Below are 16,034 nucleotides of genomic sequence, written 5' to 3'. Positions count from 1 at the left end.
TTGACAGAAAAAGCAAAAATGACAAACCGCTGCAGGTTCTAGCTTCTCACATGTGAGGATTTGCTGCTTTTTCGCTGTTTTATAAAATTGTAAAATTAATCTCTGAGGATTGGACTGTTGGGAGCAAAAAACAAGACATTAGAAGACTTTAGGAATGTGGACATTTTATTTAATTTTTTGGACTCTTTGTAGACAAAAATAATTACAGATTGTTAATGAAAAATTGTTAGTTAGTAGCATCAAATCTCATCTCAAAGGAATTCATGGTCTCTAATATTTTCCCAGGGTGCTTTTATTTTGAAAGTAATTTAACCTACTCTCAGTTTTCCTGTGGCTAATTGTGACTGACCTGACGCTGCTCTTCCTCACATGGGAGACCTGCAGGAGGGGAGGGTGTGTGCGTGTGTGTGTGACGTTCATTGGCGTTGAGCAATCATGGGATGGATGGATGGATACTGTGTCCAGAGACCAAATCGGGACGGTGGTCATATGTCCTGGCAGCCTGCTGCCTTATTTAGAAGGAAGGTGTAAAAACAGTTACAGCCAGTCACAGGAGAGCAAGCAAATGTCAATCCTGTCTGACACTCCCTTAGCTGTTTGTTCAGGAAGTTTACACAACCAGATATTTTGCCTGGTCAGATTGCGCGTTATTATTGTAAGTAACACACCGCAACAAACAAAATAATATCGTAAATCAAATGCATGGCGTTGTTTTGAGTTCAGTGGTCATAAAGTGGTCAAGAAAATGTGTAAAAGACCTGCAGTCGATGATAAAGAAAAGGCAAAAATCACCATTTTACATAAGAACATTTTTTGTCAGTCTAAAATGTGGATCAATCAAAATTAAGTCGAAGCTGAGTGCACTGGGTTCACCCTCCTTTACATTTCTGCTAGCATCCCGTCCTGCAGGGTGCTGGTAGCAGATGAAGTCTCGGGGGAATTCCCACCGCGTCACAGAGCACCAGGCTCTGGGCCCCCGAGGTGCTCTTGGCTGCCAGGGAGCCTAAAGCCCACCGTAGCAACCAGAGAGGCCATGTTGCTGATAAACAACAGGGGCAAGACAACCGATAATGGAAAAACAACAAACAAACAAAACATTAATATATCCTACAATGTGGAGATACGTTAATGGAAAAATGCTAAATCTATACTTACATGTTGACGGTCATTAAACTACATTTGAAGCCGCGGGTACATGTTTTGATGTACTTTAAGATTCGCTGTATGTTGTCAACATTACTGCGTGTAAAAGTAGTTCATATATAAAGAATGTATGTGTGAAGCTAAAGAGACTAAGATGACTTCTTAGTCCCACTGGACCAGCAAATTAATGATTTGCTGTGTCAGCACATGACTTTGCAATCCAAGGCAACCTGAATAGACAAAACTATCGGGTTATTGACAGAGTGTAACTTCAATCAATGGCGAGTGGGCACCGTTAATGAGACGGTGCTGAGCTCTTGAGATTAATTCAGCTAATACTGTACTGGCTGAGGCTGCTTTTTCTTTTATAAAACCTGAAGCAAAATGCACAACAATATATCGCTTATCCATAAATATTAGTAAACATATTACATGAATAAATGCTAATGTGATATGGTGGCATAAGACGTAATCAACCACTGTCCACCTGAAACTCAATAAAGCTCTTGCTTTTCCACAAAGACTAGCGTACGGCTGCAACCAACTATTATAATTTAATTAGTGATTAATTAGTATTATTATTTTCTTGATTGATTGTTTGGTCTATAAAATGTCAGAAAGTCCTGAAAAAATGTTTGACCAGCAGTTCAAAACCCAAATATATAAAATGTTCTATATTTGAAGATAAAACAAAGCAACACGTTTCCACATTTTAGAAGCTGAAGCCATCACGTGCATAACATAAATAACTCTAAAGGAGACTCAAGCAATTTAGTCTCCCAAGAGACGGAATAAAACAATGCTAACATTTAAGCAGTAGAGGTCAAAAACACTGGATCCTACATTCCCCATAATGCAATAGTGTCTTCTTTACGCCCCCTTGCCTCCTAAATGCTCGCTCCTTTTAAACTCCACACCTGCAGTTTGTATAGCACAGTTATTATACAACAATACAAGTTTCCATTTAACCGACAATCCAAATAGTTGCAGATTTCTTTTTATTCTTCTGTTGATCATATTATCGATTAATCAACTAATGGTTGCAGCTTTAGACCAGAGCGAAAGAGAGTCAAGCTATGAAGACTGTACAACCCCAACAACTGAGTCACAGTGGAAACAAGAGGACAGAGGGAGTCAGATGGAAACTTGCCCGCATAACACAGCAAATTGATTTTGCCAATAGCCTCGCCTGGACTGAATATATTAGAGCTAACGTAGAAGACCAGAAACTAGAGCCCAAAGCCAGAGAAAAGTCTCTGCAGTTAACTATCGTCAGGTCAGCTGTCTTTGTTGCAATTATAGGATCTATTTAGTGCACACACACACATCAATCGGAACGTAGACCAGAGGGAATAGCCATACAAACAGCTTTTGTGCATATTACTGAAGTGTAAGTAACTGGATACAGGAGGATACAAAGCTCTTCCAATTACTGTTTTATTAACGTGGGGTTTAAAAGACGAGATTGAAACAACAGCTGGGGAGACCCGAAGATGGAGGGTGGTGGGGGGGATTTCCCTGGAATGACATAGACGGCATAGACGGGCAATAATACTCAGTCCACTGTGTATGTATGTACGACGTACCCAAGGCTGCACATGCCTTCACATTAAGATTACTGGAGAACATTTACATTATTCATAAACCATATTTATTAAAAGCAGGGGACAAAACTTTACATAATCGAGCAGCTCGCAGCGATGTCGGAATCGATCACAAACAATTGGATTTCATTTTGGACCCAATGGAGCGGGGGATTGTAAAATTAGTAACGGTACCACCCTGAAAGGAGCTCAGATTTTTGCTGAACAAGCTGATGTATAATTCAGCAGCCAAAAACTGCACCGCCCTTCTCCTACGCTGCTTTGTAAATTCGGGACACAGTGGAGAAGCAGCAAATCCACTGGGAACCTGATACTAACTGACATGCCTTGTTACAAGAACGTATGCAGTGGCTGAGATATATTAGGACATATATTCTGCTTTCTTTCCTTATTATTGTGTCAAGCTTTGAGCTGCACAGTGGAGACAAAGAGCAGCCTGTCAGAAGTTCCCAGTAAAAATACCGTTTCAAGGGTACAGCTTGTGCAGAGAAAGATGTGCCTGCTGCTAAATTGGGCGTAGAGTGACTAAGGGGAAAAGAAGCAAGGCAGAGGTGACTTTTACGCAGGTTACAAATCCCAACCAATGACACAGCAGTTTCTATGCTCATGTCGGTAAGATATGCTGTATGTTCTAAAACAAAAAGACCCTTCTATTGGTTGGATGACTGTTGGCAAAGCATTCAGCATAACATCCAAGGTAGTTAGAGTGAGGAAATATAGAAGCATACTACCTCTAAATGGCAAAATCCCAACATTTAGCTCACGGAAGCCATGTAACACCAAGACTTTGAACAACGATTAGTGAATTCATCTTTAGTCAAATGACAGAAAATGAATCTGCATCTACTTTTTAATCATCAGTTTATCAGTTGAGCAAAAATGCAAACATTTTATGTTCGGATTTTCTAAACTTCTTCGTCATATATGTTAGTAAATTAAATATCTGTTGGGGTTCTGGACTGTTTTGGACATCTTAATATATCTTCTTGGCCATTTCCACTATTTTATAGACCAATTTCCTTTCCTGCAAACCAAAGCCTAACTCTTTGTGAAGGGCTCGCAAATCAAAATGTTGTTTCGGTTTAAAACTCTTTCATCAGCAAATGAAGATGACAAAACATGCTCGACCTTGCGGCTAACCGCGTGAAAGCGATCGGGAGCCATGCAGGTCTGTATGATGGTGAATGCCTCACATCATGGCCATCGATCCCCCATTAAAGCTCAGTAATCACATTGCATCCCAAGAGAGCTGAAAGACGCGAAAACGTCTGTTTAACAAGATATGATCAAATGGTTTTGTGAGCTGTGTTGCCCCGAAGTGTGCGAGCTCAGCAAGGTTGTCAATTCACAAAACCCTGAGTCCTAAAAACTAATTGCAGTATGTTTACAAAGCAGATTTAAGGCCCGTTGATTCAGGCTCCATGAAGACCATTAGTGTAATATCACCTGCCAACAAACCAATTATTTCACATACATTTCTGTTGACATGTACAGCAAAAACGGAAGTTTAAGACTCATAGATTTAAGGGAAAAGTCATCCTGAAAGCAATGAAGCAATTTCCCATCTAGATGCCGTGTTTCTTTTCCTCTCCACTGAACCAAATATGAGATTCAGGAACATTGAGGCTGAGGTTTGGCCAGTGTCACATCCTCGCCATAACCAACCGCTCCATCGAGGCAAAGTCTGGCAGCCCTACTTGAGGCCACAGGGAAAGCTCTGTTTACGTGGCTGCCATGCCGAAAAGTCGGACAGTTTGGTTTATGGCTGTAGGAAGAGATAGAGATCAGAGGAGGTGTCAGCTGCTGAGTCGGCAGCCGAGTCCCCCCTGGCTCCTCTTCCCTCTCTCCCAGGAACCCAACACCGAGCCAGGCCACCAGGACCGAGCAGGAGAATGTGAGGAATTCTCTCGACACATTTGCTCACTGCTTTGCACGTTCTCACCCCTACGGGATGTAAAGGGTGCCGCCGGCCCCCGAGGATGCGACCACCTTGCTCCACAATGACGCCGGGCGAGAGGCGGCAATGAGCGGAGGATCAAGGCAATTTGGCTGGATGGGTTTGGAGAGCGTCAGGAATGGCACACTGCTGAGAGAGTGAGTCATCCTGGACTGAGCTGCTGTCATTCGGCCAGCACAACAAAGATCAGATCATTTATTTTTGTCACGGCCCCTGCTGGATGAAATCTAAACCCACAAGGAGTTGATCAAAGGTTCTGCCTCTCCTGGAGAGCAGCTAATACGCAATCGTGTTCAAGAAGAATCCGGAAGAATCAGTGACAAGATGTGGTTTACCCAGAACAGCTTTCTTCTGCCCTACTAGCTTGAGCTTCATATTAATAATTAATTTTACAGATTAATGATTTATTCTACAAAATGTCAGCTAATACTTAAAAATACACATCATTCACTTCCAGGAGCCCAGGGACATGTCTTTGTACCAACAGTCCAAAATTTCCATCTACTATAACCGTTTTTGCAACGCTCACAGGCCACAGAAGCAGGTCACTAGAGGCCAAACAGGGGTGGTAATAACTCTCTATTACTGGGTCAAAAGGCAAGTAGGCAGAGCTCAGAAGACGAGCAGGTACAGGCCATTTTTCATGTCACACATTTTGACCTGTCCTTGTAGGAAAAGAACAGGTGGAAATAATACAAGTAGTAACGGCTGAATTCCATTAAGCTGCTTCAGTTTCAGGGTCCTATTTATTTTTAATGGTCATGTTGATTTGTAAATAAGTCTAATTTGTCTAGCTTGTAAATAATCTGATCAATGAACTGTGTATCAGGAAACAACACCAGACACCATATCATGATAACAAGACAGCATTTCTTTGATAAAGCACGGCGCGTCGGAGAAGGGTTGTGCAACATGTTTACATTTTGAATGAACCAAAATGAAAAGTCTAGGTTGTACAACAATACTCCTGCTGCACCTGACCCCATCACTCTCACACGTGGACGTCGCCCTCTGGTGTCAAACAGATGTCATGACATCCAGTGCTGCCTTGTCTGACTGACGATAACTCACTGCATTGCAGCACTGGCATGTGGTTTGACTGGGACCAATGTTCCTTTTACTCTGAATAAAACTTACGAGAAGTACAGATTTTTGCAGTGGGAGTTACATGTGTTCACAAAACCACATTAGCTTCATCTGATGATGAAGTGCTGGACAGATGAAGTGCTGGACAGATGGTCAGCTAAACATAGTAAAGAAAACTGTGTCATCCCCTGCATTGCAGGTAGTTTGTCTCGGTGGAATATCAAAATAAAATAACCTCAGGGCCCTTTTGATTACTAATGGACTGAGCCAGACCTGTAGACTATCATGAGTTTCTTCAGTTATGATTTGTCTCACTGACTGAGCACTTCCTGATCTTACAGTGAAAAGTTGTGACAAAGATTGCATGTTCACTGAGCAGTATGAGTCCATGTGGGAAAACTATGAGTTGCAAAAAGAAAGTGCACTGAGAGCATGCTGCTTGTTGGTCGTCAAAGATGGCCGTGTGTTTTGTGCAGAGTACTTTGTGGAAAGTGCACAACAGAGAATCTGATACAGCTGATCCATGAGCAAATGAGGCAGCCAGTGAGCGCAGTGCATCCCAGGCATGACGAGACAGAAGTCGCTGAGGTCTCATGTGCTTATGTCCTTCTGCCAGTGATCTCCCCGTTAAAAGGTCGTCCTAATGAGACTGCTCCTCGTGTGCCCTTCAAGTGCCACGCTGGAGCGCAGGAAACAATGCTGCGTTACAGATGCTATTTTAAATAGTGTCACAGTGTAAAACTGGCAGCGTTGAATTATTGCCCGGCCCTTTGATGCTGTTTATATCCCTGCCGTCTTGTCAACACATATAATCATACTACAGATTCCCAATTTCGGGCCTGATTTTGTTTTATTTTTTTGTTTTGTCATGATGATTCAGCACTCAGGCATTCATAAATGTCACAATGTTGTTACTCTTTTGCAGTAAAAGTCGTTTTGTTTTACTCGAGCCCAGCAGTTTGCCAAAGGGGTCCCAAGATAAATCTAAGAAGTCACAACCGACTCACAATGGAACATTTTTGTGTTGATGTTGCAGAAGAGGAGATAGCGTCTTTTTTATTCCATGCATTCTTCTTGTCAAATCCTGGCACCTCGATTACCCACAATGCATCTCAGCCACTGATTGTTTGGTCAGGGATTTGGGTGTGTTATGCTTGTGACGGCTAATGGAGCTACAAAAGGCCTTATACAACTTTAGTCACAGTATAGACCTTGATGTGTTGAATTGGTGGAGTTCCCCTTTAAAGTGATATGAAAGAAAATAAATCTCAACATCAAATTACTTGTTTTTCTCTTTTTTTCCCCTCTTTTCCTGTGAAATACAGACAAAATCCCCCCTGCAGACATCTAAAAACCATTCAAATGAAACAAATTCAGGAAGGATAGGCAATTAATAATATAAAAATGTCTGAAAAAGAAACAATTATGACCTCTCACATCAGCCAAAAAAACACAATTCAATATTATCAAACCTATATTTCATGGACATGATTTTACATTGTAAGTATTTTAATCCAACCATCTTGATGAGGGGAATGCTCGCATGTCGTTCACATGGCAATCTTTCCCATCTCTACCATCCATCCCTTATATGACATGAACACAGCCGCACAAGGCACTAACCTGTGATGAGGGATCACAAGTGGACTGCTTAGTTTTAAGAGGTCACAAGCCAAAAAAGGTCGTGAACCACTGCTCTTGCATACTCTAAATACCTTTACATGTGACAGACTCCCTATGACTGTCACCTGCAGAATGTTAAACAATCACTTGAGCTAAAGTCAGATTTGTAACGTGAATCACATTTCGTATTACTGTGGGTTTTGCTGTGTCCTCCATGAATGCACTTGTCAACCTAAGTTTGTGCAGTCACAAGCCCACACTCTCCGGTCTCTCATCTCCCTTGCAATTAGCTTCGTGGCTGCCGCGTGTGTACTCCCAAAAAAAAAAGAAAAAGAAAGTCAGCGAAAGCATGCACTTAAGAAGACATGGTCCTGAAAAACAAACTCCGGAAGCCACTGATTGACAGATCTGTCTGCCCACTCTGGTTCGCTGGCTAAGGCCGTGGCTGTGCTGTGGCTGTGCTGTGGTTGCCACTGGTCCATGCCTCAAGACATCAGACGCAAGGCCATTTCTAGGTTACAATAACAACACCACATTGACACTGCAACGTCGCCGGATATCCGAGAAAACTCAGGAACCCATCAAGTCAGATTTAGATTGAGGCTTATAAATAACTGGTACAGAACACAAATGTATTTCCTTATTGACAGAGCATTCTGTCTTCCTGAAGAGCTAAAAATACTGCAGCATAATAACAGAGTTTATGAGTAGAAGAATGGAACAAACCACCTCTTTTGGAGTGTTTTTTTTAATTACATTACCTTTGCATTTTATTCATGCAAAACAAGGCAATCCTTTGCATCTTAACTAAAATGTCTCACTACTAAAGAACCATTCTATTTTTTTCTTTGCGCTGCATGGAATGTAAATAACAACACTGCAGTCTCCACCTGCGGAACACCCATACAAGGACAGCGGCGCTGAACTGAGAGAGCCCCACACAAACTACCACTCTGAGATGCTATACAGTACATAATGATGGCATTCACATCAGTGGTTGAGGGGGAAAACTGCCTCCTGACCACTTCCAACTAACAAGCTCAAATTAAGACCACCGATGACCTCACGACTGCCAAATAGGCCAGTAAATCCAGCTGGATGTCCGATTCCAAAATAGTCTGGTAATACTGCCTGCTGGTGCCACGGATACAAATCACAGTTATGGTTTTGTTAAATATCTGGAAACACAACAGGTGCATATAATGTAATATTTTGATCTGACAATACGAATTAAATATGTGGCAGGCCAGTTAGTTATAAAAAGACTAGCTTGTATGACGTAATTGTCGTGTGCAAATATATATAATTTATGTACTGTATGACATAAATCAAATATGTATAAATCATATGTGTACTTCAACTAATCCAGACTATTTCCTGTACGTTGCACTAATTGTCAACTCAACATTTGTTGATTGTCTACTGGATATGTTGTTGGTTATTGTATTTATGATATATAATCTTTTCATTGCAGTTGATATACATGTCCCACCACATGTGAGATCGCTTGTGTGCCGAGTTATGTTCAGGTGATCCTAAACCTCACCTTGTAGAAACAAGGTGAGGTTTAGGAAGTGTGTTTTATTGCTCATTATATGGTGATTTACAGGATACTCACTCTTGAAAAATGTCCTTTATTTCTTATTAGCAACCCAGATAAGAATACAATTGGTAAACCCAACTCCTGTAATATAATCTAAAATAAATAAAGAGATGATTCAATTAAAATGAAAAATTAAAAGTTAAAAAACATCCCCAGTAAAAGTATGGTTAATAAGAACATATTTAAAAGAGGATGTTGCAGAAATTTCAGTCCCAACAGAAATAAAAAGTACCTCATTGTTTTCCTAATATGGTCATTTCAGGCATCCAAAGGGAATAATCTGTGCACCACTGAGTACAAATGTATAAGAGCTAAACGTACAATACCCACTTCAGTTATTTTGAACATTTAACATCGCATACCTAAATATTTTTAACTCGGGACAATTTTCAGTACCTATTTTTTACCAGTCATAAACAAGGAGGGTGTTTCTACTTTTAGTTTAGTGAAACATATATTGTTTTACATTCTGTTCTCCACGTGCCTTTGTTTGGGAACATACACTATAAGAGAGGAGGCGGTGCCATTTTAACTCCAGCAACATAAATCTAAATAATTTCCTGTACCAAGTTAAAAAGAGATGTATACACGGAGCAGTGCCAGATAAATGACATCTCGTGTGTACCTTTAGTTTATGATTTCTCAGGTGGTTACGACAACAACATTGTCTGGAGGACAACATAAACATCTATATGTGTGAATGGAAGCGTGATGTTGTGACCGCGGTGTTGGCATGACTGGATCTGATATTTTGGTCATGGCTGTGGGCAGCGCTGGAGGAGTTTAGGAATGTGTGACCACAGGGCCTTTTGGCCCCACGGCTGCATGTCTTCCTCCCTTGTCTGGGTCCGAAGACACGGACCATCACTGAACGTCTCAGTCCAGGTCCACTGTGTGACAAACCACAGCCGACAGCCACCCACTCTCAAACTCTCTTAGACGGGCAGTAAAAACGGAGCGATTACTCTTTTCCTGCACTTCAGAGGAAGCCGGGATTGCTTCCGCCCTGAGAGTGGGCGGCTGGGTGGCTGTAGACATGTCATGTTCATGTCAATCAGCAGGTCAGCGTCTGTACCTCTGTGTTCTGAGACCCTGAAGCATCAGCCTCCTACTGCCATCTGCTGGATTGCTGGCTGAACTCATGCATGGGCATAAATAACACGGCCATGGCCTGCAGATGGAGAGACAGACATGTCCTCACAAAGTCAACACTTTCATTATTTTACAAGTTTGGTACATTTAAAATATGCATGTTAAGATGATGGATAAAATGTGACATGCAATCCAATGAACAAATCTGGTTTGAAGCCGTTGTGTGTACACATTGAAGAAAAAAAATTATTGAAAATACTACAACAAGACCAGAAAAGGATGTATTTCTGTGTTTATAATACTGATTTTTAAATATATTTGATACAGTTGATAGACAGTATCTGCAAGTACATCCATAATATATAGTTTATACTGTAGTTTGAATAATGAATATGAGTTCTTTCCTTTTTTATTTTTATCTCCAAACATATTTTTAAGTAAGAGATGTTTGTTTTTTCAGTCTGTGCCCCCACACACCTACATGTTCACTCATGTGAACTTAGGTTTGGCAGCCTGGTACTGCGGGTGTGGGATGAGTAACTACTTTAGACTCCATTTGGCATGCACTGTCTCAAAATGTCCCTTTTTTTTTACTGGTAAAAATATTTACTCAGAAGAACCGGAAGCACAGAGACAGGTAGCATATGTTGTCCTCGCCATTCATTTACTTGAATAAATACTGATTTTATTTTGATACTTGTAATTAAAGGTCATTTTGTATGTTAAGTAGAGCTTCACCAATAATAGATTACTGAGGAGGCAGATACTGATATTTGATTAGGTTTAATAATGATAAATCAGTTGATAGAAAATAAACTGTGCTCTCTGCTGGACAGACTGTGTAATGAAGACACTGCTAGTAAATTACCTCAAACATGCAGTATATCTGCCCTTTAATGACTGAAATGTATTGTTACTCAACATATATATACAATACAAATTGATCTGCAACAATTTCATAATCAAATAAAAGTCGGTTCCACTGAAATACAACAATATATCTTTTTTTTTTGTATTGTTCTTTGGACAAAATAAACAATTATGATAGGCATATTTCAATACTCTCATAATAGTATTTTGATGTATTGAGAAGATAATAAAAGTTCCTCTATATTTTATACATTTTAAGCTAGTGCTTAGCTGTTTACAGACACACAGCATAACAAAATTCATGAGGACCAATATACATAATGTTTACATATATTTATACTTTCTTAAAAACGTATCTAGTGTCCAAAAACACAAATTACTGACCAGATAGAGCACAGCTCTTAAGGTTTAGTCCAGTCCATTCACCTAGCTAGCGATAAATCCAAGGTATTTAACAGAACCGGATTCGACACAATTTCTTTTGCAGAAAAATATAAAACAATTGGTATTTAAGTTATTTTCATGGTGATTATATTTTTGCCTGCAAAGAAGTTCTATCAGTAACTATTTTACGCTTTAGTCTTACATTACTTTTTAAAAGCCACAAATAGTTATTTTTTTGTAATGAAACGAATCTGCTCCCAATGTGCGCATAGGTTTATACGTGATACTCGTCCGCAATACGTCACTTCCGCCCGTTTCCGCTCGGTTCAGGCGGGCTGGTTGAACGCGTAGAAGAAGCGCTCCAGCTGACTGTTGTGTAACAAAAAAACAATACAACGAAACAAACATTGATTAATATCACAGTTAAACATGTCGGAGACACATTCCTCGGTGAATGATCGGACGCAAGATAGCATTTGAAACAACTAGGCTAGCTTCTCCTGGTAACAAACATTAGCTCGTGTCTTTTTAGTGTTTAACGCTAATTTACAGCTAACCTCACGTTGCTGTGGTTAATGTTAGCTAATTAAAAGTTCTTGATCCTACAAGTAATGGACCGACCACCAAGGTTTGTAAAGTACTTTTTAAACCTCTATTCGTGTTCTTTTTGCCTGATATTGTCTGTCGAATGCTAACATGTTGTTTACTGTTGACACAGGAAGACGAAGGTCGTGAATTACTCTGAAGCGAAATACTTTGACGATGGTGAGAAACTATTGCCTCTATCAATGTTACTTATACAGCAGTATTATATATGTATTATTGGTGCGTATATATTTGTATATATAAGCATAGTGTGTAATGTGTATATATATATATATATATATATATATAGCACAATGACATTCTATACTATGACTTTATGGCATTTTTATGATGTACCTAACTGACTTTTATGACCTAGTAGTCTATGACTATTTATGACTTACTCTGCCATGACTTTGTTTACAACGACAATATAGTATTTCATGTTGCCTGCGCAAATACTTCATTCCTTACTTTATATTAAAATGTTATGCTGGCACCATTAGTTACAACACATTTGTACCGTTCTTGAGATTTCCATGAGTGTACACAAACGGTATACACTAACAGACTCGGTCTTCTTACAGCACCAACATATCTCCATGTTCTGGCTTTATGTTGTGACAGATGACGATTTTGTCTGCGTGAAGGCTCCGCCCAGCAAAAGGACCAGGGAAGATGTGAAACAGGAGCACAGTAAATCATCGAGCATGTCCTCCAAACTGGAGTCCAACTCACAATCCGCAACGAGCCAGAAGAGCAGGTACATTAGTAGACAAGATAATGCAACATAGTATGGACCAAGTAAAAGCACAGAAAATAAGTAATCAGAGTTGGTTGATTGTCAGCCAGCTATAACAAATTCAGTTTCAATCAAGATTGGTCATGCAACAGAAAACTTTGTTGCCAATAAAAAACAAAATACACAATATGTAAATAATTTTATGTTCAACAAGGCAATAGGTGACTTGAGGGAACTTGGATGGGTGTTTGTTTGGATTAAAGTCTCAGTTTGGCCTCTCATCTCTCTCTAGTACATAGACAGTAGTGCGTAGTTATAAGATCTTATTTCTATTTCCAGTTGTTAGTTCTTTTCTTAAAGTATTTGAGGAGTAAAGTAAAATTTCTAAATCTTTAAACGGCCAGACATTAATCATGGCTTGAAACTTGTATTTCACAGAAGACCATTAGAAAGAGAACTAGAAGCAGCCATTACACTATCCTTGCTCAATAATGGAGGTGGGATAAAGGACCAGTCTTCAACCCGTAACGGTATGATATATCTTTGAAAACATACATTTTTTTTCTATTTTTAAAGAGTTGTCAACTTAAATCAATGTGACATTTCTCTAGATGTCACGATTCAAGTTCCGGTAGATGAAAACACAGATCCAACTTCTGCGCACCTGTCCAACTGCAGTGTGGATTTGACAGTTTTGGGTAAATCCCCCTTATTTTTGCTCACTGTACATCTATTATTGCACATTTAATTAGTCTTCCATCTTGTTTGATAAGGATAGAAATGATATCAACATTTTCTGCAGCTGTTAATTTCCTTGTTTTCTTTAGGCCTGGATGAAATCACATCAGAAAAGGAGTCCCATTCCAGACAAAGAAAAGCTGCCAGCAGAGCCCCTGAGGAGCAGAAGAACAAGCCTCTGGATGAAGATGAAGATGAAGACTATGAGCCCAAACTGACACCAGGTTGCCATTCTGTCATCACTCCCTAAACATCTGCTTTCTGTTTAATTACCTATTTTCTGCATCAGTGCGATAACATTGACATCTTTCCAGATTCAGAAAGTGATGAAGATTTCAGTGAACCAGCCGAGAGTGAAGATGAAGAATTCACAGTGAAGAAAGTCAGCAAAACAAAAAAGAAGGAGAAAGTTGCCAAGAACGAGAAGACCAAACCTCCTCCTGCCTCTAAAGAAGAGAAGCAAGCATCAAAACCATCAAAGTCTAAATCACAGGCAGCAGGTAGCTTCTTGAAGTTCCTCAAAGAAGGTTGTATTTTTTTTGGAGGCTGTGGCTCAGGAGTGACAAATGTGTATTTGTGTATTTATACTGTATTTGTGTATAAATATATGTGGCAATAGAAATACATTTTAAGTTTTTGACCGTAACTGTAATTTAATTTCATCATTTGTCTAACAGCAGCTTCCACACCGGTGAGAAGTCCTCCAACGGCCAAACTTGCACCCAAAAAACCTGCTTCATCGTCCACAGTTTCCTCCCCGAAACCTGTATTACCTCTGAGCCCAACAGGGGGCAGAATACCCAAGTGGAACCCACCAGGTGAACACCAGCAGTGATGTTAACCTTTAGAGACATTAATGGTATATTTCAGTAAGTTGAATGCTAATTTTACTCTCTTTTTTTTTTTTTCCTCCTCAGCTCAAGTTGGTAGGAGTCCCACTTCATCCAGTCCAGCTGTGAAGTCTCCAGGTCAGGGTCTGCGCCTCGGGCTGTCCCGTCTCGTTCGAGTCAAACCTCTTCACCCCGGTGTTTCGAGTCACTGACCTGTTAATGCCCCTGCATGTGTCGGTTTGTGTTGTCCTTTTAGCTTTATTTAAAAAAAAATGTTAAAAAAAAGATGTTTGTAAATATTCAATTCTGTTTTCACAGCTATACATATAAAGTGACTCCAAGGATGTATCTTTCCATGAGGCCACTTGCATCTCCCGCTATTATTTCACCATACATTGTTAACAGGCCGAAGAGCTGGTGGCTATAATTACTTATTAATGTCAATCTTAATAACAGTGCAGCAGTTGTGTCCGTAGATTTCTTTGATGATTCCAATGGGAGTTCACTAAACTGTTGTTGGTATTACTTGAATGTGGAAAAGTAGAAATCATCCCTTTTTTAAAGTCTCATAATCTCCCTTTTTCCTATTCTGTGCAAACACTGTATATTGTGTACATATATCTATTAAATACAATTTAAAACAAGTTTAATTTTGTATGCTGTGTCTCCAGGGGGTATTACATCCATTTTAAGATGACCTTGATCTGCGGATGAGACAGTATTGGCAGCTATGCTGTATTCAATAAAGTGTTTGGCTTGCTTGACTTATTTGTCTGCTAAGATCTATTTCACACATTATTATTATTCATAGATGACTGATCGGTTCAGGAAAAGGCCATAATATAATTTGAAGTCCCCCGGTAACAACATCTGCCTTTGTTTTTGTACGGACCAAACAAAAGAGATACAATTGTTTAGAGGAGCTGGTGTGCAGATTTTATCTAGTTTAAGAGCAGCAGGAGTAAAGTTAAAGGACTGTAAGGTCTACGTTAATCTACTCTCCTTATTTTCGATAAATGTAAGAAAAGATTATGTTCTTAGATTACAAAAATTCAGCCCAGATCGTCCATTGTTGGCGTTTGATGGGGTCACTTCAGTGCTGAGCCCGAGATCAAAGTTTGATTGATATTCTGGACACTGAAGTGCTTCCTGTAAGCAGATGAAGGGGTTGGAACCTTTTACTCTTACATCATCAATCTGCAGATTCGATAAGAATGTCAAAGTAAGAATAAAGAGATATGGCTTACATGCTACTCAACCACCAAATGCAAACATTAGGTGGACAGATGGTTGGTGGTGTGTCAGAACAAGGATGCAGTGTCCTGTTTGTGGTTCAACAGCTGGTAAATGGACAACATTAACATGGGTAGGGATTAAAAAAATGGAAAAACTCAACATGATGAAATAAGACAACCACACGCTTTAATGAATAGTTTTAATGCTTTTGATTTCATTCTGTCACAAAAAAAACTAAATATTTGTAAAATTATGAAAGTAACACCAAAGAAATATGAAAAATAAACAAAAACTGATTTAATCCAACATGGAATCTGGACATGCAAAGACTATACATATGAAATTAAATTCATGTCAGGTCCTTTTATGAGAAATGAAAAATATGTAAATTCCACAAGTAATGAACACAATATTACATGTGACTGAGTGTAAAATAGATTATGTAATGACATACAATACAATTACTTTTTTTATGACATACTTTAATATGACGTGCTATATGTCATTGTTATGATATGCTATACTATGACTTTTTAAATAA

At 39.5% G+C, this 16,034-nt stretch overlaps 1 protein-coding gene across 2 annotated transcripts; it reads left to right on the top strand.

Annotated features, from left to right (window-relative positions):
- Window positions 1-11,715: 11,715 nt before the first annotated feature.
- rad51ap1 (RAD51 associated protein 1) lies at window positions 11,716-14,906 on the top strand. Of its 2 annotated transcripts, none has more exons than XM_079183423.1 (9): window positions 11,716-11,990; window positions 12,081-12,127; window positions 12,575-12,710; window positions 13,128-13,219; window positions 13,301-13,387; window positions 13,517-13,651; window positions 13,742-13,927; window positions 14,108-14,245; window positions 14,345-14,906. In XM_079183423.1, exons 1-9 carry the CDS (start codon window positions 11,974-11,976, stop codon window positions 14,467-14,469), a joined length of 963 nt encoding a protein of 320 aa, XP_079039549.1. In that variant the 5' UTR covers window positions 11,716-11,973; the 3' UTR covers window positions 14,470-14,906. The 2 variants fall into 2 exon arrangements, with proteins under 2 accessions (XP_079039549.1, XP_079039548.1); XM_079183422.1 differs by having other exon boundaries at window positions 14,105-14,245.
- The last annotated feature ends 1,128 nt before the right edge of the window (window positions 14,907-16,034 follow it).

This window comes from Pholis gunnellus (assembly GCF_910591455.1).
Source record: "Pholis gunnellus genome assembly, chromosome: 22".
NCBI lineage: Eukaryota > Metazoa > Chordata > Actinopteri > Perciformes > Pholidae > Pholis > Pholis gunnellus.
Note: the sequence above shows the minus strand (reverse complement) of the source record. Positions and strands in the feature narration are given on the sequence as shown.

Coding starts and splice junctions, on each gene's coding strand:
- rad51ap1 (XM_079183422.1), top strand. Junction 12,711..13,127: donor GCAACGAGCCAGAAGAGCAG/GTACATTAGTAG, acceptor TGTATTTCACAG/AAGACCATTAGAAAGAGAAC. Junction 14,246..14,344: donor ACCCAAGTGGAACCCACCAG/GTGAACACCAGC, acceptor TTTCCTCCTCAG/CTCAAGTTGGTAGGAGTCCC.